At 37.9% G+C, this 25,583-nt stretch overlaps 1 protein-coding gene across 2 annotated transcripts in view; it reads right to left on the bottom strand.

The window, feature by feature from the left end:
* Nucleotides 1–25,583, bottom strand: part of UBE3D (ubiquitin protein ligase E3D) — a 154,171-nt gene that overhangs the window by 47,226 nt on the left and 81,362 nt on the right. For both annotated transcript variants that reach the window (XM_027600824.1, XM_027600826.1), the window contains one exon: nt 18,368–18,506. In XM_027600824.1, coding sequence (XP_027456625.1) covers nt 18,368–18,506 — 139 coding nt within the window. The remainder of the gene's footprint in view (nt 1–18,367; nt 18,507–25,583) is intronic.

Below are 25,583 nucleotides of genomic sequence, written 5' to 3'. Positions count from 1 at the left end.
TTTGAGGCTGATTATTACATAGCTACCATTGTTTTCTGCTATCTGGAAAATGTACAGAACATTTTTTGACACTCCAGAGGATGGGGAAAGAGCAGGATGCAAATTTTTCAATTTAAAAAAAAAATGACCAGTTTAAGAAAAGCAGGGCTCCAGCTGACTGTTGCCAAGAATGTAGCAATATGAAAAGAAAACGTTTAATTTTGTGTATCCAGCATCAAACTCAGTCTGTGACTTCTCTCACTGACTCTCAACAACTGCCAAGGCACAGTTTTTGTTTCTGTTTTTGTTTTGGGGGGAGGGAGGGAAGGATGCAAACAAAGTGGTTTATAAAACTGAAAGAAAGCATCATATCCACAGTGAGACTCTCCAAGCCCTCGACATTATGAAATGAAAGTAGTAATTAACTACAGAAGTAATATAAGAAACCCTTATATATCCAGAGCAAGTTTAGTTTAAATGGATTTTTAAAAGCACCTAAACGCTAACTAGCAAGGTACATTGTAGACACTATTACTGGGTTAAAAAAGAAACAACAGAGTCAAGAAAAACTGAAAATACAAATGGCTGAGCTAGCGCTACTGTCATTAAACACAATTTCCTTTCCATTTCACAGAACTCTAAAAGTAAAAACAAAGCCACAATCCATTTGCTTCTAGAAACTACTCTGCAATTTGTGCCCTGAACTGCTGACAACATTTAGCAGACAACTAAAAATCTGGGGTGTGTACTTCTATCATGACCTAACATATTTCATTTCCTCCCCATGCCACCCACCCGTCCTCAACAAATTTGACTTCAAAGATAGAGAGTAGTGGTAAAATGTGCTACCAAACACATTAATTATCAAAATGGCCAGATCTTGCCTTTATTCTTTACAAAGTGCTTTCAGACAGGAAGGGTAGTTATTCTCCTACCACAGATATGAAAACCAGGGTTAAGTCATAGAAAGCCAAGGATGACACTAAAATTCTAAAACACACGAGAAATCGACCCTACATTAGCCACAAAATTAACAACTAGAAGATTAAGCAGCTGCAGACAAAATTAGAAAAACAGAACAAATGAAAAAGACTTTAAGAGCATGCTGATTTCAAATTCTGAGAAAGATTTTTGAAACTTGGTGTCTTGGAAATAAAAAATATATATCCATTGAAAGAAAACTCAATAATGGGGATAAACACCAGAATGAGTGAACTGGAAAACCCAATACTGAGGGATTTATCTTGAATTCATATATATATATATATATATATATATATATATATATATGAAAAAACATTTAATAGACAAAGGAGAATAGCTTGAAAGACTCCAATATATGCCTCATAGGAGGTAAAAAGAAGGAAATGGGAGGGGAGGGATAATGGAAATTTACTATACAACTGTTAACAACTTTCTAGAACTAATTAAAGACAGGAGTCCTCAGATGAAGTGGTCTCAGAGTATTAAGTAGAAAATTTTTTTTTAAAATCCACACCTGGACATCACTATCAAACTACAGCACATCAAGCACAAAGATAAACTCTTACAGACTGGTAGGGAAAAAAGGATGGATTATCTTCAGAGGAATAGCAAATAATTTTACAAAAGCTGTCTTACCAACAGAAATAGATGGCAGAAAGCAATGAGTGATAGATCTTCAAATTGAAAAGAGGTACAGAACTCTGTACCTAGCTTAGTCATCAGTCAAGACTGTGAACAAAATAAAGACATTTTAGACATAGAAAGACTAAGAAAGTATGCTATTCATAGGCTGTCAGTGGAAGGAATACTAAAGGATATGGGATGCAAGAGAAAAAAAGCATAACAACTGATAGTATGGAATGAACATTAAAATACTTAAAATTAATAACTAATTTATTTGTTTTTAAGTGAAACAAACAAAAACAGTAGACAATAATGGGGAAAATGTGGGGTGAGGGGAATAATGTGCTTAAAAGAGAGTTAAGGAACATGTTGGGGAAGACACAGAGTAGGAGGATCCTGAGCTCACCTCGTGCCACAGATATACCAAGACAAGTACATCCATTACAATTAACTCTGAAAACGAAGACTGGCAGAAAAGACCTTCCACACCTAGTCACAGAGGGAAGGCCACAGAGAAAAAGGGTATGAGGGGCAGACACACAGTTGGGAACCAAACCCCTCGATGACTACCCAAAATCTGAAGGGCATCATAAACAGAGAAGTGGGGATCAGACCCACACTGGGCACCCCCACCCTCGGGATCTGCACTGGGAAGATGAATCCCCATAATATCTGACTTTGAAAATTAGTGGGGCTTAACTCCAGGAGAGCTAGCGGGTGTCATGAAATTGAGTCTCCACCCTTAGAGAACTCATGTTAAATAACTCGGCCTGAGACACAGCAGAGAAGCAGCAGTCTGAAAAGTGCCTAGGGTATAGGTGAATGAGATTTATAGACTAATCTTACATCCATGCAGGAGGGGCAGCAATCTATAGGAGACTTCTCTAGGCACGTGCCATTTCTCTTGCTCTCCCCCAGCCTACATAGCCAGATATGTGCAGAAACCAGTTCTAACACTCTCCATCTACCTTGCAAGCACCAAATGCCCCACCTGGCATTCCCTAGCAGATCCACCTCCAAAGTGACCTGTGCCCTGGGAAGGCAGGGGAGGTAACCTCACACAGCAGGATGCCCACAGTTCCAGCAGCCGGGTAGGCCTCTCAGCTTCCTGTGCAGGGAGTAAGCCCTGCCTTCTGTGCACCTGCAGCTGTGGCAGAGAGGCTAACTGCAGATAGCCAGGCTGAGTACTGTCCCCACCTACCAATGAGCCCTTGCTGTCACAGCCAGTCCTCTCAACAGTGTAGGGAGTAAACCTTGCCTAGTGTGCCCATAGCAGGCAAGTCAGTTTATTGCAGCCTGCAGGGCTGAAGGAAACTGCAGCTCCACCACAACAGGAGGGCAGACACAGCCCACAAAGAGAATACCCCTGGAGCACCTGGTTCTGGTGACCAGGGGGGATTTCACTAAAGGGTACCAGAGGATCTCTTCTATACAAGGACACTACTTTCAAAACCAGGAGATGTAGCTTACTCACCTAATATACAGAAATAAATGCAGAGTTGGACAAAATACGGAGACAGAGGAATATGTCCCAAATGAAAGAACAAGACAAAAATCACAGAAAAAGAGCTAAATGAAATGGAGATAAACAATATGCCTGATAAAGAGTTCAAAGTAGTGGTCATAAAAATACTCACTGGACTTGGGAAAAGAATGGATGAACTCAGTGAGAACATCAACAAAGAGATAAAAAATATAAAAAAGAAACAGAGCTGAAGAATACAATACCTGAAATGAAAAATGCTCTAGAGGGAATCAACAGCAGACTGCAGGATGCAGAAGAATGAATCAATGATCCAGAAGACAGGGTAATGGAAAGCAACCAAGCTGCACAGTAAAAAGAAAAAATAATAAAAATTGAGAAGAGGTTAGGGGACCTCCGTGATGTCATCAAGCATTAATACCATTCACAATATAAAGAAGCATGACCAAAGTCCAAAGTTAGAAGAAGGAAGGAAATAATAAAGATCAGAATGGAAATAAATGTAATAGAGATGAAAATAACAATAGAAAAAAAGAACAATGAAAACAAAAGCTGATTCTTTGAAAAGATAAACAAAATTGATAAACCTTTACTAGACTCATCAAGAAAAAATGAGAGAACTCAAATAAATAAAATCAGAAATAAAGGGATAGAAATAACAATTGAAACCACAAAAATACAAAGAATTACAAGAGAATACAATGAAAAATTATATGCCAAGAACCTTAACAACCTAGAAGAAATGTATAAATCTAGAAACATACAACCTTCGAAAACTGAACCAAGAAGAAATAGGAAATGTGAATACACAAATTACTAACACCAATTGAATTGGTAACAAAAAAACTTCCCCCAAACAAAGGTCTAGGACAGATAGTTTCATAGGTGAATTCTACCAAAAATTTGAATAAGAATTAATATTTATTCTCAAATTATTCCAAAAACTAGAAGAGGGAGGATAATTTTCAAATTCATTCCACAAGGCTAGCACTACACTGATACCAAAACCAGACAATGACACTACAGAAAAAGAGAACTACAGGCCAATATCCCTGATGAACATAGATGCAAAAACTCTCAACAAAATATAAGCAAACCAAATTCAACATACATTAAAAGGATCATTCACCCAACCAAGTGGGATTTATTCCAGGGATGCAAGCGTGGTTCAATATTCATAAATCAATGTGATACATCACATTAACAAGAAGAAGGATAAAAAAAATCATACAATTATCTCAATAGATGCAGAAAAGCATCTGACAAAATACAACATTCATTCATGATAAAAACTCTCAAAAAAGTAGTCTTAAAGGGAACATACTTCAACATAAGAAAAGGCCATATATGAAAAACCCACAGCTAACAACATACCCAATGGGGAAAAGCTGAAAGCTTTCTCTAAAATCAGGAACAAGACAAGGATGTTGTCCCTTTTATTCAACATAGTGCTGGAAGTCCCAGCCAGAGCAATCGGATAAGGAAAAAAAAAAAAAAAAGGCATCCATATTGGTAAGGAAGAAGTAAACTTTTACCATTTGTAGGAGACATGATACTATAACAGAGAAAACTCTAAATACTTTACCAAAAAACTACTAGAGCTAATACATGAATTCAATAAAGTCACAGGATGCAAAATCAATGTGCAGAAATCTGTTGCATTTCTATACATTAATAATGAAGTAGAAGGAGAAATTAAGAAAACAATCCCATTTTCAACTGCACCAAAAAGATTAAAATACCCAGGAATAAATTTAACAAGGAAGGTGAAATCCCTATTCTCTGAAAACTAGAAGGCAATATGAAAAAAAAAAACGTGAAAATGGCACAAATGGAAAGATATTCCATGCTTATGGATTGGAAGGATTAATATTGTTAAAATGTCCATACTACCCAAACCAATCTAAAGATTAAATGCAAACCCTATCAAAATACCCAGAGCATTTTTCACAGAACTAAAACAAATAACCTAAAATTTGTATGGAATCACAGAAGACCTCAAATAGCCAAAGTAATCTTAGCAATCTTGAGAAAGAATAAAGCTGGAGGTGTCACACTCCCAGATCTCAAGATACACTACAAAGCTATAACAATCAAAACAGTATGGTACTGGCACCAAAACAGACTCACAGAAATAGGATAGAAAGCCCAGAAATAAACCCAAGCATAAATGGTCAATTAACCTACAACAAAGCAGGCAAAAATATACAGTGAAGAAAACAGTCTTTTCAATAAATGGAGTAGGAAAAAGTGGACATTTTTGCTACATGCAAAAGAATGAAACTGGAATACTTATCTTATGACTTTTAAAAAATAAATTCAAAATGTATTAAAGACCTAAATGTGAGACCTGAAACTATAAAACTCCTAAAAGAACATGTAGACAGTAATCTCTTGGACATACTCTCAGCAGTATATTTATGGATTTATTTCCCCAGGCAAGAGAAACAAAAGTGAAAATAAACTACTGGGACTACATCAATATCAAAGGCTTTTGCACAGCAAACAAAACAGCCAACAAGATAAAAAGGCAACCCACTGAATGGGAGAAGGTATTTGCAAATATATATCCAATAAGGAGTTAATATCCATAATATATAAAAACTTACAGAACTCAAAAAACCAAACAATCCATTAAGAAAAAAGTGTGCAAAGGATCTGAATAGACATTTTTCCAAAGACATACAGATGGCCAAGAGACATATGAAAAGATGTTCAATATCACTAATCATCAGAAAAATACAAATCAAAACCATAGGGACACATTACCTCACACCAGTCCAGAACAGCTAGTATCAAAAAGACAAGAAATAACAAGTATTGGCAAGGATATAGAGAAAAGGGAACCCTCCTGCACTATCAGTGGGAACGTAAATTGGTGCAACCACTATGAAAATCAGTATGAAGGTTCTTCAAAAAATTAAAACTAGAAATGCCATATGATCCAGTAATTCTACTACTAGGTATTTACTGAAAGAAGACAAAAACACTAATAAGAAAAGATATACGCACGCCTATATTTATTGTAATATTATTTACAATAGCCAAGATGTGAAATCAGCCCAAGTGACCAATAGATGAATGGATAAAGGGGCTGTGGTTTATACATACAATGTGATATTACTCAGCCATCAAAAAGAATGAGGTTTTACCATTTGCAATGACATAGATGGAAGAGAGGGGATTATTTTAAGTGAAATAAGTCAGACAGAGAAAGACAAATACTGTATGATTTCACTTATATTTGGAATCCAAAAAACCAAAACAAATGAACAAACACACACAAAACAGACTTTTAAAAGTCACAGAACAAACTGGTAGTTGCCAGAGGGGAGATGGTTGCTGGGGGGAATGGGTGAAATACGTGAAGGTGATTAAGAGGAACAAACTTCCAGTTATAAAATAAATAAGTTACAGGGATGAAAAGTACAGCATAAGGAACATAGTCAATAATATTGTAATAACCTTGTATGGTGCCTACACTTAATTGTAATGAGCACTGAGTACTGTATAGAATTACTGAATCACTACATCGTATACCTGCAGCTAACATAATAACACTGTATGTCAACTATACGTCAATAATAAAAAAAATAGATAAAATATTGATAAAATTCTTGCCTGTTTGAAAAAGGTAAAGATATTGAACAATTTTGCTTTTGCTAGAAAACTTTCTATTCTATGTATTTTTAAATTTTAAGAGCAACCACTACAAAAAAAACCCTGCACACTATTGCTTCCAAGAAAGCAGAGAATTTTTTTTAAAAGGATGAAAAAAATCAAGATAACAGAGAATAAGAAATAAGAAAAAAGAAAAGTATGACAACCAAAAAAATGCATACTCCTCTCATCACACTCACATATACAAAGATGATATACATCATTCCCACTATATTAGAGATTACAATCATGTAGGCAGATTTAACACATCTATTTAAAATAAAAATATCAAGAACCATGTCTTCTGTTTGCAGTGCTCTGATTTCTGCTAAAAATATTAGTATATTAGCAAGACTTTCTGAAAAGCAGCTGATAGTTCAAATGGACAATGTCTCAAATGTTTATTTTCCTTTACAAATGATACTCAAGCTGAAGTTAAATGAGAAGAAAACAATAATTTAAGACCAGAAAGAAGAGAATCAGAAAAATTGCAAGTACGGACAAATGCAGTTGTTTATAAAGAACTATGTATGTACAGTTCTAAAGAGACAAGAAAAGGCACCAGCACCTAAACATTGCTCAGCTCTTTTTTTTTTTTTTTTTTTTTTTTAGAGGGACAGAGGAAGAGGGAGAGAGAGAATCAAAGCAGGCTCCATGCCCAGCCTGGAGCCCAACATGGGCCTCGATCACACAAACCTGAGATCATGACCTAAGCTGAAATCAAGAGTCGGACGTTTAACCAACTGAGCCACCCAGGTGGCCCTCAGCTAATTCTTTACTCCAGTTTAGTTTGTGTTCCTTTATTATAGCTTCGGAAATGCACCCTTTTTTATGCTACAGATTAATCCGACTGCCCTATATTGTGGAAAGCCAACTGCAGATATTAACTGCATGAAGCCCCAGCTGAAGCTACAGACCTACCTTCCCTGCCATTCCAACATAGTCAGTCCTCTGCAACCAACATTCCCAGCTTCTAACCTAGTAAGAAGCAACAGGTTGGTCTTTATCGTTAAAAGGATTCGAGCCTTAGATTAGATGCCAGCCTTCCTTCTTCAGGTGAACTTAATTCATAAGCTTTCACAGTACTGTGAATCCTTTAACTACTGACACTTCACATCAGTGGATTTCTGAGAAACCTGAGATCTAGGCAGGTGAATGACATGTACCCCGTCACACCGATGCAGGTGAAGCAGCTCAGAACCCAAACCCATCTCTCACCTCCATGCCAGGGCTTTTCCCCACTGTGTCACTTATTAGGTCTAGAAAGGCAAGGACAGAAAGGCATTTCGTTTCTCACGGTCCCTTTGGCTTGGTTCCCCAACACCTTTCCTGTTCTACATCTCTTCGCTTTGCTGAAGCTATTAGTCATTGGCGGGCTCACGAGAGGTTCTCAGTGGAGGCTCAGAACAGTGACACCTTCCAATCCATCATTCCCTTGAAGGTTGGCATCATTCCCAGGCTGTTGTTTCCCCTCCAGCCAGCAAAGCTCCTGTGAACAACAGAGTGGCTTCCTCCATGGGAGGAGCAAGTACAGTCATTTCAATTGTGATGCTATTTTATTTCTAAAAGCAGACATGTACTGCATGGAGCACTGGGTGTTAGACGCAAACAATGAATCATGGAACACTACATCAAAAACTAATGAGGTACTGTATGGTGACTAACATAATATAATAAAATTAAATTAAAAAATAATAAAAGCAGACATATATCTTTAGCCACCTTTTTAAGGAAGCAAGACCTGCCACCAGGAAGCCACCTGACTGAACCACAGCTGTGCTAAATGTGTGAGAAAGAACCAAGTCCTCTCCTTAATAGCTCCAGGCAAGGGGAAAAGTTCACATGTTAGACAACTTTCTTGGAATAACCATAGTTGCAAATAAACGCAAATACAAAAGCAGTGGAAAATCCTTAAGTCACAAATGTTTCAGTGTGGACCAGGATCCACAGTCGGACAGAGGAGGTGAACCCGAAAGCAGAAAAAGACTGAGGGAGGGCGGAAGGGCTGTCCAGAGCATATCCCAGCTTTCTTCCCTTCCTTTTCTCCGACAGACAGCCCATCTGCCGGGGGTCCTCCCATGAAGCAATGACCTGGGTCTCTCAGGCAGGAAGAGCCGAAGCCCAGACAGCACTCCAGTCTCATCATTCCTGACCCTTCTTTGGGGCTGTTAGTAAGGTCCTGTGACATGGACTCCATTCTCTTGGAGAGAAAAAAAGAAACTACATAATGTGGCTTTATCTATGCTTTTATTCAGTTAAACACTTTCAAGACATTCAGGAGAAACCTAGTCCCTTTAAGGAATAAAGTTATATTATTCAGCCTTGGTGAATAAATTAGGAACAGCTGGGAACAGACAAAATGACTCTGTGTGCATCTACTTTAAAAGGAACATTATAATCTAATCCAATCTCCTTAATGTACAGATAAAGGAACTGGGACCCATACAGGTTACCTAACTAGACCAGTGTCACAAGTCCAGTTGGTGGCAGATCTAAGACCACACGACACCTTGAGTGTCCTACCTCAGGGAGCATGATTGTCCTACCAGACCAGACTTGCCGTGAGAGGGAGAGAGGGCTCCAGATGTTGTACATCCCCCAGGGAAGGAAGAAACTCAGGCTGGGAGACACTGGGATGCTAGGTGTTCATCTTGAATGGCAGCAAGATGACTTACAGAGGTAACCAACACCTTGATTCTACAAAGCACCTGAGTGTAAAAGGGAGAGGTCATGGTAGAAGGAAAAAAAAGGAAAGAAAAAATACAAGCTTCATGACACTGATTCACTTTACTTCAATAGTCAGGGATTGTGTTAAGTGCAGATTAATAATAAAAAGTGAAGACAAGAGGAAAATAACCTATTTGAGCTAGTGACCAGGTTTTCATCATAATTAAAAGATTTTTCCCTTAACATTTACTGGGAGTATATATTCTATTATCATGTAAGTGTTTTTTACCTTGGTTCTGGAAAACCTTTATTAGAAACACTTTGGATGTTTGTTAGAATGCAGATTCCTGGGCTCTCCTCCAGGGTTACTGACTCAGAAACCTGAATTTCAAACAAACCTCCCATAGATACCGACAAATAAGAATCAAAACCAGCCATAATGCCATCACCACAGAATTAGACAGACTCTTTTTGTTTTCAGCCTTCCCCACACCCATTTCAGAGTTAGAGGTACAGAGACAGGGAGTGCCCTCAAATCACAAAGGTTACTTAGGGCCTGCCAGGCCTTGCCATCAGGCCTTCTCTCCCCACCATGTCAGGAAGGACAGATGGACTGAACTGGGCTGGTAGTAGTTGGTTTAATTTTAAGATTCTATCTTTGTAGGCTAGAAGTGCAAATACGTACCATTTTGTTAATGAAAACCATACCACATTTTCTGCCATGAGTATGCATTTCCTTTAAAGTTGGGGGGGGCTGGTAAATGTGTTAAAAACAAGCAAAACAAGAGATAATATGATTAACTTTTTGGGGCAAATCGTTTAATTCCTGCTTTTCTCCGTAAGGCCAAAGGCAGAGCACCCCCAGCCTATTCAAGCTCCCCAAACCCAAGTCTAGCAGCTCCTCAGAGTATACACCAGTGCCACAGACGGCCTAGGAACTAGCCTGCTCTGCCTACAACCCTAACTCCTTGGTAGGGACAGAAATTCCTGAGGAGCGTGCACGTGGCAGAGAACTTGGGCAGGGCGAGTGGCCTCTGGCTGGCTTTCTGCCTGGCCCCATCCTCCAAACACTCTCTAGAGTGGGGCAGCATGGTAGTCAGGTAGGAAAGGAGGCAGCGGAAGGCAGAAGCCACACGAGAGAACTGTATTAAGCTAAGGATACCTGCTCATTTTCCCAAACCAAGAATGCCCTGCAGGGCAACAAGGGATGGAGAAGGCAACATCCTTTTCACACCCAAACTGCTGAGGCAATTCTCAGAAATCTGTTTTGAGAGATTGAAAATAGAGCAGTAATCACTACCTTGGAGACTGGATTCCCTAAATATAATGAGTAGCACTCAACTCCTGATTATCTCTGTCCACTGAGGACAAAGGAATTAGCAGGAAAGAAAGAAGGCTGATACTTCTCAGGACTTGAGGGTGCCAACACTACTCCCTTTACAACGAGAGCTGAGCACAAATTCTAGCAAGTGCCTGCCCATCTTCATGAAGGTCTATCCACCTCCTGTTATGTCTGCAGCAATAGGACCCTGGACATCTGCAATGGCTTACAGCCTCCTATCTTATCTATACTCACCTAATAATAGGACCTTTATATAAAAGTACCCCCAAGGCCCTTTAGCAGTCTCCAGGAAGACTGTCATCATGCCAGAAGATGAAGCAAAGGAAAGAGCAGAATACTGTCAGTATCTCATTCCCAGCATTTCCAATGAGCCCAGTTTTATACTAAAATATATTTGTATTGGTGTATGTACATTGGCACATGCATTTTCGAAGCACACACAAAAAACACTAACAAGAATTACCCTACAATGCCATTATTGGTTATTCCCAGAGATTTCAATTTTTTTTACATTTTTCTGTATTTTCCAATTTTTACATGAAAGTGATCTTTTCATAATCAATTTGTAAAATGTTACTTTAAAAGGTAATAATGGCTGTTATTTACGCAGAGATGAACATGGCACACAAGAGACAGATAAGGCCATTTGTGTTGTGTGGTGTCTGAAAAGTAGATGAAAAAAATGGTGTAGACTTAGAAACCTCACTTTCTCTTCTCTGTAGCCCTTTGTTGCTACTCGTCTGTAAAGTTCTCAGGCCTCTGCCTAACAATTTCTTGGAGCCCCTATAGATTATATATTTTTTTTAAAATGTTTTAAATTAGGGGCGCCTGGGTGGCTTAGTCGTTGCGTGTCTGCCTTCGGCTCAGGTCATGATCTCAGGGTCCTGGGATCGAGCCCCACATTGGCTCCCTGCTCAGTGGAGAGTCTGCTTCTGCTTCTCCCACTCCCCCTGCTTGTGTTCCCTCTCTCACTGTGTCTCTGTCAAATAAATAAATAAAATCTTTAAAAAAAAAGTTTTAAATTAAACCACAGCTTCCTTCAAACTGCTGTATCATCAAAACTTTTTACCTGAGATTCCAACAAATGGCCAAATGATTAAAACAAATTTTCATGTGTTATTTTCCTTCCCTCTTCTCTCATGACAGAGGTCTTAGCAGGCAGTGAAAAAGCAGATGGATGGGAGAATTACTTGTAGAATTATTAATTTCTGAACAATTGAGAACTTGAATATATAGTTTTTACATCATGGAAATGATGAAATTCAACTATCAGTGGATTTCTTAAAGTTAAAAATCAAACTACATACAAGTAACATAGATGAGAATCTTTTTCTCTACATAGTATACAGGTCCCTTACTCAAGATGCTTCATCTGCTTCATCCTTCCTCAGTGAACAGTGTATGATTTCAAATCTATCTAGAGCTGAGAAAATATCCCTGACCAACCCTAATTATCAGATGGTAATAGATAAGCTCTATAAAGCTTTTCTGTGTCTTCTTTTCTACATATTTTCACTATATAATTCAATCACACAGCATATACATGAAACTGTAACCTGATGAAACTCAACTTTTCTGCTAAGATCCATAATGCTTGAGAATGTTACTCACACGGCACCCACGTTTGAAGGTTGTGGTTCTCTAAAGGGTGATATTAATAAAAGAAAAACTGTTGCTGCCAGATGGTAAAAATAAGATAATACCAAACCCAGGACTGTGAAAAAGGACCATTTGCCATTTTCTTTGATGAAACGGTCATGGGATGGAATAAATAACAGACTCAGAATCAGAGGACCTAGGTAGGTATTAAAAAAAAAAAATAGCCCTGCATATTAGTAGTTACATGAACTTGTCTAGATTACTTACTTTCTGTACCTTTAGAATGGGGTTTGTTGTTGTGAGGATTTAAGAAAAAAGGATCATGTCTGTAAAAACATTTACAATTATTGTAGAACCTAGCTATCTACCTGGGGGAAACAAAGAAGCTTTAATTGGGGGGCTCTATGCCCTTAGAAATGCCACCCACACAGTTGGGAAGGCCAGGAGCAGCTGATGGAGCTGGAGTTAATGAGGTAAGGTGTAGGAAAGAACAAGAAAGATTTCCTCAGCTCAGGGCTCGAGGTGGTGGAACAACCATATCTCTCAGTTGAGTATAAGTTTCCAAGGAAGACTCTTATTGGGAATTCTCTGTGGAAGTCAAACCTTAAGTTAGGAGAGAGAGAGAGAGAGAGTTTAGCCAGATGGCTCCACCTATTAATACCACTTAGTTATTCCACGTTTAGAGTGGATGAGACCCAAATGCAGAAGAAATGGAAGCATGCACATACTGGGAAAATAATGCTTAGCTGGGGGCCTTTGGGCCTCTGGCCTGATTAAGTGTACACCAAGAGTGCCAAAGGTAGGTCTTGTTTCTGGTAAGATGTTTGGATTTTGTTCTCATTGCAATAGGAAGGTCATGGAAGAGTCTTAAGCAGAGAGTGACATAAGTCCATCCTCCTTCTTGGGGTGCAACAACTACAGTATGTGCTTAGCAACGCATCGGTGATTCTGTTTGCTCATAGTTACACTACGGATATTAAGGTATGGTGACACGGAACATGTTAAAATTACAACAAATCCACCAAAAGATATCCCTATTGGCCTGAAAGAAATGTTACAATGTAATTTAAGAAGTTAGAATTTCATGTATGTTAATAGCTCTAATTAATACGATAAACCTTTCCTTTTGGGATTTGGCAGTGAGAACAGCTCAAGCAGGAGTGCCATCTGAATCCCTGGAAACCTAAAATAACATTTTTACAAAAAAAAGCCGCAGTGTTCACAGTCACTAACTTGGCCTGGAAAGTAAGAGAGTTGGAAATATAAAGATGGTATCTTTAACAAGTGTCATTCTACTATTTTACAGCTCTTTAAAAGATGTGCATTACAGTGAATTTCCAATTGAAAAAGTAAACCCCAAATATGGGCAAAATTAGCAGCCCCATTCCTTGTCATTGTAATACACGATTAAGTAGGTGTTACAAAGATGAAAAAGCAGAGCCATCTCTTTCTAATCCTGACAGACATCCTCCCCTTCTTCACTGATCCTTTATCTTGCAGTGAAGACCTGCATAAGGAAGTGATTCCTGGTATTCTCCTGATAAGAATGTTTCTCTCCAGAGGCAGCAGCAAGGACTACATTGCTTTAGCAGATACTGTTCATGAACTTGTGCCAAGTTTCTCCGAACCTTGGAAACTGGGAAAGTGCCTGTGCTCCTGATTAATAATATTCAGCAACCAGGCTGAAACCAGATGAAGTATAATCACTAGTAGGGAGGGAGAGTCAGTCACAGAGTTCCTGTGGTTGAGCTGCTATGAGAAGACATTAACACCACTAAGAGCACACAGGGCTTTCGTGCCCAGGTGCTGACATGAGCCTGAGCTGAGATCCGTCAAGGGATTAAGACCTCCTCTGTCTCAGGGACAATACAGAATGATTGTCAATTCCCCCACACCCAGTTTGAATTACTCTTCTACCTAATCTCTTTAAGGCTTGAGTTGAGGCTACTTTGTAATAAAATTATTCTCAGTTTATATCACACAATAATCATGGATGCTTATTCTATCTCCCTCATATGCTGCAACATCCTCCAAGTCAGAGTCATCTCTCTTGATCCCCATTCACCCATCATATAAACATTTCAAACAGTACATGAGAAAGTGACATAAATAGATCAGAGCGAGTGGGGCTGGGTGTCTTCCAGCCTTGTTCCCCAAAGATAACCACTATTAAGTTTCTTGTATCTCCCTCCATAAATGTTTGTGGGCATATACAAACTTTTATGTTATTCAATGTTCACTCCAATGAGCAAACCTTAAAAGAAATATGGATTGATATACAGAATTTTAAATCATTTCTGATTCAGGGTAGTATATAAATAATTTTAAGTTACTGCAAAATAAGGTGTGTGTGTGTGTATGTGTGTGTGTAGACATTCCAAGGTAGATACAACCTGCCTTCATCTACCACTCATACCCTCTCCACCTTCCAGGACTTCAGCAAGTATTGCATCTGGGTAGCAGGTGGAATTACCAGGGCACAAGCCTGGTGAGTCCAGCTCTGTCTCTAACACGGTGGGTATTCCCTGGCCAACTCACTCCACCTCTTTGAAATCTCAGTTTCCTCTCTTACAAAATGAGAAGGTATTTTCAGAAGTCCCTTTGAGGGTTCAGGATTGAAGCTGATAATCAAGTACTGATAAATAAAACAGGTACACCAAGGCCAAAGTATGAAATTGGTATCAGGAAGAAAATCAAACATAGTATCACGGCTTACCAGGAGAATATGGATGCAAATTAGACTGGAGCAGTTATTTAAAAAATATTTTTAATTAAGGTATAACTGACATATAACATTATATTAGTTCAGGTATACAACGATTTCACATTTATATACAGAGCAAAATGATCATCACAATAAGTCTAGTTAACATCCAGCACCATCCCAGTTACAAAAAAATTTTTCTCTTGTGATGAGAACTTTTACGATCTAATCTATTAGCAACTTTCAAATATGCAATATAGTATTATTAATTATAGTCACTATGCTGTACATTATATCTCCAGGACTTATTTTATAACTAGAACTTTGGACCTTTTGATCGCCTTTACCCATTTTGTGCTCTCCATAGAGAGAACTTGGGTTTCTTTGGTTTTGTGTTTTGGAATCCACATATAAATGAGATCATATGGTATTTGCCTTTCTCTGTCTTATTTCACTTAGCATCATCTCCTCTAGGTCCATCCATGTTGTCACAAACGGCAGGGTTTTATTCTTTTTTATGGTTGAATTGCATCTATATACCCCACAACTTCTTTATCCATTCATCCATAGTTGGACACTTAAGTTTGTTTCCATATCTTGGCTATTGTAAATGATGCTGCAATGAACATGGGGATGTACAGACCTTTTCAAGATAGTGTTTTCATTTTCTTTTTTTTTTTTTTAAAGATTTTATTTATTTATTTGACAGAGAGATAGAGAGCACAAGTAGGCAGAGTGGCAGGCAGAGGGAGAGGGAGAAGCAGGCTCTCTGCTGAGCAGGGAGCCGGACATGGGGCTCGATCCCAGGACCCTGGGATCATGACCTGAGCCGAAGGCAGCCGCTTAACCGACTGAGCCACCCAGGCGCCCCGAGTGTTTTCATTTTCTTTGGATAAACACTCAGCAGTGGAATTGCTGGTTCATATGGCAGTTCTGTTTTTAATTTTTTGGCCAAAAGGTTTGTTTTCCATGTGGCTGCACCAATATACATTCCCACCAACAGTGCACAAGGGTTCCCTTATGTTCTCCACATCCTCGCCATCACTGGTTCTTTCCTATATTTTTGATGACAGCCACCCTAACAGGTGTGAGATGATAGCTCACTGTGGTTTTGATCTGCATTTTTCTGATGACCAGTGATGTTGAGCATCTTTTCATGTACCTGTTGGCCATCTGTATGACTTAATTGGAAAAATGTCTGTTCAGATCTTTTGTTCATTTCTTAATTGAAGTGTGGTTTTTTTTTTGCTACTGAGTTTTCTTAATTTCTTTTTTTTTAAAAGAATATTTTATTTATTTATTTGACAGAGAAAGAGAAAAAGAGAGCACAAGAAGGGGGAACAGCAGAGGGAGAGGGAGAAACAGGCTCCCCACTGAGCAGAGAGCCCAATGCAGGACTTGATCCCAGGACCCTGGGATCATGACCTGAGCCGAAGGCAGACGCTTAACCAGCTGAGCCACCCAGGTGCCCCTTAATTTCTCTTTCTGGTATTTTGTTATTAGAATATAGAAACACAATAGATTTTTGTATATTGATTTTGTATCCTGAAACTTTCTTTCACTAGTTCTACCAGTTCTTTGGTGGAGTCTTTAGGGTTTTCGCTACGTAATATATCATCTGCAAAGAGTTTTACTTCCTTCACTTTCTAATTTAGATCCCCTCTTATTTCTTTCTCTTACCTAACTGCTTTGGCTAGGACTTCCAATACTATGTTGAATAAAAGTGGTGAGAGTGAGCATCCCTATCTTATTCCTGATTTTATCACTGAGTATGATGTTAGATATGGGCTTGTCATATTATGGCCTTTATTATGTTGAGGTATGTTCCCTCTATACCCACTCTGTTGAGAGGTTTTGTTTTTTTTTAATTATAAATGGATGTTGAATTTTGTCAAGTGTTTTTTCTAACTCTATTGAGATGATCATATAATTTTTATCCTTCATTTTGTTAATGTGGTTAATTACACTGATTGATTTGCAGATGTTGAACTATCCCTGCATCTCTGGAAAAAACACCACCTGGTCATGGTGCATGATCCTTTTAATGTATATTGAATTCAGTTTGCTAATATTTTCTTGAGGATTTTTGAATCTATGTTCATCGGGGATATTGGCCTATAATTTTCTTTTCTTTTCTTTTTTAAATATTTTATTTATTTATTTGACAGAGAGAGACACAGCGAGAGAGGGAACACAAGCAGGGAGAGTGGAAGAGGGAGAAGCAGGCTTCCCGCCGAGCAAGGAGCCCGATGCAGGGCTCGATCCCAGGACCCTAGGATCATGACCTGAGCGACAGGCAGATGCTTAAGGACTGAGCCACCCAGGCGCCCCTATAATTTTCTTTTCTAGTGGCTTCTTGTCTGGCTTTGGTATCAGGGTAATGCTGGCATTGTAAAATGAGTTTGGAAGCATTCCCTTGCAGCAATTTTTAAAACAATTTCCTGAGCTATAATTCATAGGAAAATCCACATCTTGTTTTACCACAGAGGTATATCAAGCAATATACACTGATCCTGAAGTTATCTTAGGATACAGCCACAATCCTTCAAAAGTAGAGCCAACCCATGTTTACTTATTTCTCAGCAATGCATGTGACCTTCTCAACAGCCTCAGAGGGCTCATGAGTATTTTTCCATTGTCAAGAGTCATAGATAAGTTCAATGTTACATTCAGTAGCTATGGGTCATAACTTAAGCAACTAGTTAGCATCTTAATTCCCATTTGCCACCTCAGTGACAATTAGCTGCCTACCAGGGAGGAGGTTTTCCCGTTGGTCAGACCACATATGTTGTTCTATTCTGACCACGTCCTTTACCAGGAGCATAGATAAATATCCAGAGGAGTGTCAAAGTGATGAGGGAGGGACTTGGGAGAAAGGGAAAAAGTGCTGGAAGTGGGTAACACCATCTGTGTTAAACATCTATTTGGCAATCTGACTGCAAGCTAACAGTAGCAAAAGCTACTAATAATGGTTGAAAATCTGTTTTAGGGCAAAGCTAGGAAAGGGAAAGTGGCATTCACAGTGTCTTTGTCAGGTGTTTTTGCCATTTCTGTCAGACGCAGGAGAGATGGAGGTTAAGAGAACAAATTCTGGAGTTAGAAAAGTACAGGTTCTGCCACTATTAGACTATTACCTAATCAATCTGAGCCTCTATTGTTTATTTATTTCAAAGAGACAGACAAGGCATTACATGCATTGTGCTTATTATTGTTATCATCCGGAAGTGCGGGTTCTGTGGGCTATCTCCTGTGAAATACAAGATCCTTAAAAAACAATTACAAGTAAAACTGAAAAATCATCCTCTGGTAAAGGAGCTGTACTTACCTGAAAGGAATTCACAGAGCGAAGGGATGGCGGCAGCATGGCATTATTCCTTGATAATATCAACAGAAGCTCCAAGCAGGTTGCAGAGGGCAGGGTTAGAGAGTGGATGCTGATATCACTTTCCCAAGCACTGGAAAGCCTGAAACACATTGATGTGTATAATTTCATAATTGTGGCTCAGTCAGTTCAGCGTCTGACTCTTGATTTCAGCTCAGGTCATGAGTTCAGGATTGTGAAATCCAGCTCAGTGATGGGCTCCAGGCCCAGCTGGAGCCCGCTAAAGATTCTTTCTCTCCCTATGTCTCTGCCCCTCCCCTACCCGCTCACACTTTCTCTCAAAAAAAATTTTTTTTTTCATAAATGTGTCTGGTCATAATTAGTTCAAAAATCTGATGGAGAAGGAGAAGACTTTCAAGTGTGGAAGGGAAAAGCAATGCACAAAAAAATAGAAATAAAATGGTTACACTAAAAATTCAGAGTAAATATCCAAGACATCTTTATAGTGTTTTTGATATAAAACAGATCAGGCAATTTTTTCAGGTATTTCATACTCAAAGTTCACTACTCACATGAAATGCAGTCTTATTTGTGAGGGACTTACTTGGGGTGGGGGATGGATAACAGCTAACATACTGAATGCTTCCTATAGTCTATGCCCTTTTTTATATGTAACATCGTGATCACCCCTCAGATACCTATAAAATGAAACTATCGTTATTCTCATTCTACAGATGTGGAAATTGTTTCTGAGCTGGATATGCCCTATGAAGTGTCTAGTTCGTTGATTTTCAAACCTTTAAAAAGTGACGGAATCCTTTTATCACAAAGTCTTGTGAAAGCTCCATTTATAATACAAATAAAAGCAAAGCTGCTCTGTTGGAACGGGAAAGGTTGGCAGGAGGCTCTCTTCATCTTCCAAAGCAGCCTATGAAGCATCTCTGCTACATCCCATTGAACCTACTTGAAAATTATTTCATTCAAGAAATGAGGAAACCAAAGGCTAGAAAAGTAGAGACTTCTCTGGGATGAGGTATGTGTTGGGAAACGATATGGCTGGGTCTAGAATCCCAGTTTCCTGACTTCCTATCTAGTGCTTAAAGTAAAGGGGAAAATCAGAAAGTCATTATGGGAAAACATTTACTTGAGTATTTCCTGACGGTGCCCCTATCAAAGTATCTCTTATCACTGTCCTAATTTTTAAAAAGAAATATATATATATTTGCCATTTACATAAACTTCTTTTTGTAAAGCGACCTTTAACCCAATCGGTGAATTCTGGAATGTCAGAGAGCATCAGTGGCTAAGAGAATAATGGATTTTAGCGTTTATATGATAAGTCGTAGCAGATGGTTTAGCTGTGTCATCAGTCAGGTTACCCGTGCTATCATTTCTGACGTGGGGTGGGGAATTAACTCTTCTCTGAAGCATTTGCCACCTAGCTGAATTGGAATATGACACTGCCCGCTTTCCCAAAAAATGGTCTGTTTTCAGCAAGGGCACATTTGGAGTGTCTTCTTCGTGTTTTAAACACTTCTCTGTTATTTTATATTGATTGGCTATGTTATTCTTTCTCCTCTTATTAATTATACAACATTGTCAACATTTCTCTGGGGTGGAAATAAAAATCTCACTGTCTTTAGTAAAAGTCAAATGTAGCACTAGTGCAGTGGCTCTAAGCTCATTCTCCCTAACCCCTTCCTTATGCCCTCTACAAATCACGCCATTACTTGCATTACACTAAACACATTATGTCTTGCTTGTGCAGTTTTCTGGACCTGGAAGGCTGTTAGGCTTCCTGGTGAACTTCTCTGTTTATCCGGCAAGCCCTACATAGGTATCACTTCCTTGGAGACATCCTCCTGTTTCCTTTATAAGAATGAACTACTTGCCTAATACCATATTTGTATCCATTACAACACTTAACCACCACCCTCCTTGTATTCTTATTTGAGCTGTGTGACTCATCCTAAATCAGACATGAGCAACCATAACCTGTGGATTCCTCTAACTTTGCTACCCAGTGTGGAAACAAAGATTAGATTAGTTGTTTTTCCTCAGACACACCCAGGTATTAACCTTTTACTGGCTGTAAGAAAAACATTCCACTTACATTTGTATGTTCAATAATTCAATTTACTTTCCAAGTGTCATTTTAATAATCAGAAATGGGATTTCTGGGTCACACAAAGGAATGTTTAACTGCTGCTCAAAGGTGTCAACATGCTGCTAAGTGGCTATGGTATGATCTATCAAAAAGGACACTCAAGTAGAAATTAAAATTCTTTAGCATTCCTTGTCACTGACCAGTGACAAGCACTCTTGGACAAGTCTGGTTTCCTCATGAGATCCTGGAGTTCACACACAACCTATACAATGTACTAAACGACCAAAATTTACACAAAGGGACATTCATCACACTAATGATATCCATAGTAACAAAAAAGATACAATTAGTTATACGTGTTAGTTATTCATGTCTCTATGTAATTACAAATATTTGTATGGTATGTGAATTCAACTTTGGCATTTTAAATCTAATCCTTCAAGTATTCTGTGATTCCCTGTTGAAGCTCATGAAGGTGAAGAGTGTTGTCCTGATCACATGGTACGTAATAGAAAAGAAACTCAAGCATGATCCTCTCCATCTAAATTTCATTCTCTTTTGTATCTAGAAATGCTTGGTATTTCTGAACAAATTCTAGCCAAAAAAATTGAAAAGCCCAAGGGTAAATGATGGAGCAAATTTCAGGTATCTTAGAACACCTCATTTCTTAGTAATTTGAACCACCTTATTTTTTAAATTAGACAACCCAGCTGGACCTACGATGGCTTAAATTCCTAATATTTATCCTTTCATTTATCCTAATATTTATCCATTTATTCTTTCTTTTCCCACAGTATATATTCATTAGCCCCAGGATTTACCTTTTTATTGTTAAGTTTTATAAATGTTCTCTATAATCTTAACCACATATTAATCACATGAAACATCCATATATGTGGACAAAGACAGAAAGTAATACATGAAAAAAAAATGATAACAGCTGTTTTGAAAAGTTAGAACTATGGGTAACTTTTCCCCAAAACTTCAGTTAATGTTTTTACATTGTGGTTTGTGTTTTGTTTTGTTTTGGTTTTATCTTGTTTTGTTGTGACTTAGGAAGAAAGAAAGAAAGAAAGCAGGAAGATGGAGAAATGGTCTGGCATATTTAAAATTCAGTTTATCTTAAAACAACCACCAAACTCATTATGAAAATTTAAGGCCTGTGTTAATTAAGCCAGAAGTATCCTTGAGACTATCTACCCATGGCTCAAATATCAATACAAATTTCTGCTAATGATATAAACATTTTAAGAAACACAGGATTATAATAATCCAGAATTTGGATTATTTCTGGTATTTCCTGCAAAAACATCCTAGACTATTAGACATAAATCAGCAAACTTCCACTATAAAACTGACAAGAAAGATAATTCAAAGAGAATAACAATCTGACATTAATTGAAATCTATTTTGGTGATTTTCAAAGTAGTGGGAGAGAAGCTTTCCTAAGAGACCAGAACTGTCAGCCAGGTGACCTTAGTCAAAGAGACCAAAATGCAAGCAGAGGACACACCATCCTTATTTCTGAACTTTTGACTTGACAAAATTCCCTAGAGAAACAACTATGGCCTCTTTATTTTTAATGAGGCAATGAGAAGGGGGAAAAAAAGTCACTTTCCATCACTTCTAACAAAATAGTGAAATTGAGAATGAATCAAACACCAATAAATATCAAGAAAAGAACCTGAGAAAATAGAAAGGTGATACAGTCTACTAAAAACCAGAGGTTGTTAATGTAATAGATGAAAATGACAAATAGAGATAAGAAAACAACTCAACCAAAAATTAAAATATTTCAAATGAGTCCAACATATTGTATAGAAAAAAATAATATGGTATAGGAGAACTCAAGATAAAAGTATTTAACTTAAATTTCATGTTTCTCATATTTTAGCAATGGATCTGGACTCCTCAGTCTTAGAAGGACCTAAGAAAGGAAATAGCCTATTAATGATGTTAAAATATAATATTGTTTATATCTGTGTGTTTTTAAATTTAAATTTCAAAGCTATAACAATGATAAAGCTCAACAATTTAAGCTCTCAAAATACCAAAACGAGCAAATGACTACAACTAAGTGCTAGACTTATTATAAACATACAACTATTTAATAAATAATTTGGAGAAGGAATCAAAATTTTATAAATTCTTATACTGTCAAGAACACAAAATTCAGAATCAACTAAATATACTGTTTATCTGTTATGATAAACCATATTAACTCCCAGGTATTTAAATATTTTAAAAGAACTAATTAGTAAAAACAGAACCTGAAAAGTATAAATCAACTGTTCCTTATAAATTTCAAAATAAGGTTCAATAAGTCATGAACAGCAGTTCTTTGAAATTATTTTCTTTGAAAATTACAGAAAAAAATCGAGTTTTTTTAAGTCATAAATGTCAACACTGTTCTTCAGTTCTCTTTAAACTAAAAAGCTCTTCAGAGAAAAAATTTAGGTACACAATCCCTGAAAGCTATGCCTTTTAAACTTTGTCCATAAGACATATGAATTGTCAAGGCAATCTCTCTCTCCCACAAATCAAAAAGCACGGGGAAAATGGTTCTGCTTTGAATAAGACACCAACAAGGCAATCTAAAAATAAGGTGTATTTAGGGGCACCTGGATGGCTCAGTCGTTAAGTGTCTGCCTTCGGCTCAGGTCATGATCCCAGAGTCCTGGGATCAAGCCCCGCGTCGGGCTCCGAGCTCCGCGGGAAGCCTACTTCTCCCTCTTCCCACTCCCCCTGCTTGTGTTCCCTCTCTTACTGTGTCTCTGTCTGTCAAATAAAGAAATAAAATCTTTAAAAAAAAAAAAAATTAGGTTTATTTGTTCATGCCAAAAAACAATAAAAGATTTTGTTTTTTATAAATGCATATGTTATTACAAGATACCAGTTGTTGAGAACTTAGGGATTGGACCGGCAATACTTTATTTATTGTTGTTTCCAAGTATTTTGCAATTTATAAACACTGGTTTAATTCTGTTTTATTAAAAAAATTTGGGGGGGTATAGTTGACACACGATGTTTTATTTGTTTCCAGTATACAACATAGTGATTCAACTTTTCTATACATCAGGCTATGCTCACAAGTGCAGCCATCATCTGTCACCATACAATGCTATTACAATACCACTGACCATGTTCCCTAGGCCTGTGACTTACTCATTCCGTAACTAGAAGCCTGTACTTCCCACTCCCCTTCACTCATTTTGCCCAACCCCTAACACCCCCTTTCCTCTGGAAACCATCAGTTTATTCTCTGTATTTATAGGTCTGATTCTGCTTTTTGTCTATTCATTTGTTTTGTTTTTTAGATTCCACATGAGTGAAATCATATAGTATTTGTTCTCAGTCTGACTTGTTTCACTTAGCACAATACCCTCTAGGTTCATCCATGTTGTCGCAAATAGCAGGATCTCATTTTTTTATGGCTGCATAATGGAAACATTTTCATTAAAGGAGAGTACACCTCTTTGAACATGCTTGCCAGAAACTTCCCATAATAACATTAGAATAGTTAGAAGTCCATCAAAAAAGGCCAACTAGTCCTTCAGATTTTTTTAACTTTTTGTTGCAAAAAATTTCAAATATACAAAACTATATACAAATATACAATATACAAAAGTATATTTGGAAGAAAATAAATTAAAAAACCAATCTGATACTATATTCAAAATTAAATTCAAGGTGTATTAAAGTAAAAGTTATTAAATGTAAAAAATTGATTAAAAAATCTTTCCAGAAAATCTAAGAAAACTATGACAAACCCATAAGCTATAAGGTTTTACAATCGGCTCAGGTCATGATCCTGGAGTCCCAGGATCAAGTCCCACATTGGGCTCCCTGCTCAGCGGGGAGTCTGCTTCTCCCTCTGACGCTCTTCCCTCTCATGCTCTCTGGCTCTCATTCTCTCTCTCTCAAATAAATAAATAAAATCTTAAAAAAAAAAAATTGTATTGTTAAGAAATAAAAAATCTTTAAAAACCACAGGCAGAGGAAAGGAAACTTTATATAGAAAGAACTATATTCTCCTATATATTTATAAAAGGAAGACAACACAAATTCATTTTTAAGTAGTGAATTTTAACTTGCAAGTAGTGAATTTTAAACCATTTGAAGGTGAGAGGTCTCTGACAATATGATCAAAACTATAGACTCTCTCCCCACAACAATGCTCATTTTTTTTAAGATTGATTGACTGGTTCATTGATTGATTTATTCAGAGAGAGAGAGCAAGAGAGCATAAGGAGGGGGAGCTGCGGAGGGAGAGGGAGAAGCAGGCTCCCCACTGAGCAGGGAGCCCTTGGTGGGCAGGCCCAATCCCAGGACTCCGGGATCATGACCTGAGCCAAAGGCAGACACTTAACCGACTGAGCTACCCCAGGGCCCATCAACAGTGCTCATTTATAAAAAAAAAATTCTGCACATAAATTTGAATGTTTCCCAGACCACCCAATTCCCCAAAACTAATCATGTCCTCCTTTCGTATTAATGGAATTATGCAATATGTGACCTTTTTTGTCTGGCTTCTTTCACTTAACATAATGTTTTCAAGATACACGGATCTCAGAGTAGGACCCCTTGCTTTCAGATACCACTTTTTATAAAATATTAAAAACAGTTCCATATTTAACTATATATAATATCTGTGTTAGCATATTAATAAGTATAACCACTTACGAAAAGCTTTCAGTTTTTGAAGAGGTCTCCTGGCTCACATTTTTACCTCATTCCATTACCAGAGAATATCAATGGAAGGGAAGGCTGAGAAATGCACTTCCAACGCTTTAATCACTTTACTGAGTAACTGGAAATCAAAGTATGAGGGTTGGGATGTAATAAATTAGGTCCACTCTAATAACATCCTCCAAAGTAAACCTCATACTGGCAACCACTTGGTTCCCTGTCCCATCAGGGGGCCAACTCAGCCAACACTTTCATTAATCAACACTGCCCAGTCTGCCCCACAGTTTAAGTCCTTTGCCAATGTGGATGGAAAAGTGTTTGTGATGCACAGAGTACAAAGCAAAAATTTAAGACTGCTGCTTTTATTACTTCCTAGGCTTAGTAAAACAGAGAGGTTTTCTTCATTTTTCAATTCAAATTGGT

This window comes from Zalophus californianus, chromosome 7 (assembly GCF_009762305.2).
Source record: "Zalophus californianus isolate mZalCal1 chromosome 7, mZalCal1.pri.v2, whole genome shotgun sequence".
In the NCBI taxonomy this organism is placed as follows: domain Eukaryota; kingdom Metazoa; phylum Chordata; class Mammalia; order Carnivora; family Otariidae; genus Zalophus; species Zalophus californianus.
Note: the sequence above shows the minus strand (reverse complement) of the source record. Positions and strands in the feature narration are given on the sequence as shown.